The following is a 3,187-nucleotide window of genomic DNA, read 5'->3' on the forward strand; positions in this document are numbered from 1 at the left end:
GTTTTATCTTTACACTTGCCACACTCCAACTCATCTTGTATCACTTCAACCATATATTCTACATCACTATCAATTGGTATGTTTTGATCATGTGCCCTCGCGAATAGAAGTACTTTGGTCCACTTGAGTCAATTGAAATAGTTCTTCATATGTCCTTAAACTTGGCCTGATTGAAACTACAAACATAACATTGATGAAATTGAAAATATATGGACTAATGTAATAAAATCGAAAAACTATAAGGGCCAAAAGTAATTTTTTGTCTTTATTTTTTTTGTTGAAAAAAGGCCGGTTATGATTTTAACAGCTGTCATCAAATAGTGTTCTTTTAAGAAAAGAAAAAAATATCAGCCGTTGATCTGTTTTTACTAAGTTCCAACGAATGAGATTCAAGCGGGAAAGGAAAGGATAGAGGAGAGAGGATCCTGTCCAATCCCGTCGCCACACCACCTCAATCGACGCCTCCAATAGTACTTCTGGTCGGTTGTCCAATTGTCCTTATCCTCGGCGCGGGTGCTGAAATGACTCTTATACCCATAAAGTAAAAGTTACATCTAGCTCCGTGACAAAAAGGATCAAAACCCAGATAGGGGCAGTCCCGTCACAATGGCGATGGGCAGGTAAACCTTTCCAATTCATTCAAACTGAAATACAAAGCCACGCGCGGAGATAAAGTGGTGACCAATCGAGCATTCAAAAGTTTCTAGCTTTTTAGGTCAAAAGTTTATTTTGCCTGGATAATACATGTTTGACATGTGTTGCCCCCATCATATTTATTTGGATGCAATGCATATATCCTAATGACTTTGTCTTTTCTCTCGACTTAGTCAGATTCAGCAAAGCAAAATTGTGTTTAAATAAAGGAAGACGTAAATGGCTTGCTAATTAATTAAACAATTCAAATTGTTGAAGAGAGGATGAGGAATGGCGCCGATTAATCCATATGTTTGATTATTTTCATGTAAATGCCAACTACAAACTAATGATCCAAAATTTAGAAAGGAAACTACAATAAACGTGATAATAATAAATAAACTTCATCTTTAGATTGATGGGACATCTCTTTTATTATTTTAATCTTCTTTATTTTCAATCCCTTCATCTAAGACATAATATAAGTCAATGAAATTTTGTGGTTTAGACACAAATTGATACGTTTGAAAGAAGGAAAAAATATCGAATAACTTATTTGAAGCGTTACGGGCAACTCCCTATTGACAACATCTCACAGAACTAAGCGTAAGCGAATTGATTAACTATTTTATCATGTGGTTAAATGTAGGCCAGTAACTAGCTTATGCTACCAATTGATCGACTGGTACCATGTTTGTAAATGCAAATGATGCGAATTAGTAGAGTAAGAAAGTGCAACACGAGTCTAAATAGAATAATTTCATTTACTAGTACCGGTTCACAAGTTACCCCTATCAAATATTTAATATTTGATCCTCTTGTAAAGCATTGAAGGGTGTCGTTGTAATTTATCCAAAAGAAGAAAAACCAAGAAACGCGCCCCCGCGCGTATAGGAAAGCTAGTTAACCTGAAAAACAAGGAACAGTGAGCTCTCTGCTCTGCTCGACGTACTACTGTCCTGCCTTGACAGCCCACTCTTCTTTTCAAAGCAAAAATATAAAAATTAATTGATAAAAACCCTACCACTATTCATCACCCTCTCTCTCTTTCTAAAGTTTTCATCTTTCATCAAAAAAGTTTTCATCTTTTTCCCAAAATCCCTACCCAGCTTCATCACCTACCACTCTCTCTTCCACACAAGCAAATCATCAAACACCATGAAGATAAAGAACAAAGGCAAAGTGCACCCATCTCCTTCTTCTTCCTCCTCCTCCTCATCCTCCTCTGATGGGTTTGTTCTCTCTGTGCTTCAGCTCCTCCCAGCTGCCATTTTAGCTCTGGCCTCTGTCCTCTCTCTCGAGGACCGCGAGGTCTTGGCTTACTTGATAACCCGGTCCATGAAAACCACCCCCAATATTTCTTCGATCCCGGCCCAAGACCCCAAGAAGAAATCTTCCAAGAAAGGCCCCAAGGCCACCAGCGCCAGCACCCACCAGCCCCCAATGTTCGATTGCGACTGCTTCGACTGCTACAGAAGCTACTGGTTCAAATGGGACTCTTCCCCCAACCGCGAGCTCATCCACCAAGCCATCGAAGCCTTCGAAGATCACCTAGCCAGCGGCGAGAAGACCAAGAAGAACAGCGGCAGAGGCAAGAGAAGAGACAAGCTGAGCCGTCGCGAGGCCCCGAAACCGGTCGATGTTACTGCCCAAGATTCTATCTTTCTGGAAGAGAACGCCCAAGTTTCACATGAGCTTGCCGTTGAAAGCTCTGCTTCTGCTATGTTGCCGGAAAACGACGTGGTTTTTGTGGGTTCAAATGAGAAAGGGGATGGGGTCGAAGAAAATGACGGGAAAGTGGAAGACTTGGGCGAGGAGGTTAACTTAGAGCCTCCGGAGACGGTGGATGACGTGTTGATGATTGCACGGACGGCGTCGGCGAGCAACCACAGGGGATTGGCCAGGAAAGTGCTGCCGGACGTGTTGGGCCTGTTTAATTCTCGTTTGTGGAACCTTTGGAGTCCGAATGTCTAGCTTCCAATAAAAAAAAGAAAAAAGAAAAGGAAAATCTCTAAATTTCTTTTATTTCTTTAATTTTTCGAGCCTCAAAAAAGAGAAAGAGAAGAGAACCAAAGTATTATATTTTTGGTGGGTTAGGTTATTTTTGTGCTCGAATATTAGGTATGTCCCCACGCCCTCCTTCCCTCAATGAAAATGTTCTTTTCTTTTTTTTCTTTTTTTCTTTTTTGGCATGGAAATATCTTAATTTTTGCTTAGAAACCAAGCTTTTATATATAGCTTTCCGATTTCGTGGCGATATTTTGGATTTGTGAGGTGGTGGGCCAATCGCTTTCGAGTTTTGGGGAGTTTAGTGATGATTAAATTTAAAGGAATTAGGATTATTTAACACTAAAATGATGATTATTTTCTTTTCTCTGTTTATTCTGGTTCTTCGTTTTTGAATGTCCAAGGATGCGGTTTTCTATGCTTTTTTCCATTCGATTCCTTTCGGCTGGAAATTTCCCATAAAAAATCTAATAATTCATACACCCTTCCATTTTATATTTTCCCAAGGCCACTACTAATTTGGGGTTGGGTGCCCTATGCTTCTCCT

At 40.0% G+C, this 3,187-nt stretch overlaps 1 protein-coding gene across 1 annotated transcript; it reads left to right on the forward strand.

Annotated features, from left to right (window-relative positions):
* The first annotated feature begins 1,712 nt into the window (after positions 1-1,712).
* Positions 1,713-2,807, forward strand: LOC110756793 (uncharacterized). The gene has a single exon (XM_021958252.2). It carries the CDS (start codon positions 1,792-1,794, stop codon positions 2,605-2,607), a length of 816 nt encoding a protein of 271 aa, XP_021813944.1. The 5' UTR covers positions 1,713-1,791; the 3' UTR covers positions 2,608-2,807.
* Positions 2,808-3,187: the final 380 nt, after the last annotated feature.

The sequence above is a fragment of the Prunus avium genome, chromosome 1, assembly GCF_965620075.1.
Source record: "Prunus avium chromosome 1, drPruAviu1.hap1.1, whole genome shotgun sequence".
NCBI classification, from domain to species: domain Eukaryota; kingdom Viridiplantae; phylum Streptophyta; class Magnoliopsida; order Rosales; family Rosaceae; genus Prunus; species Prunus avium.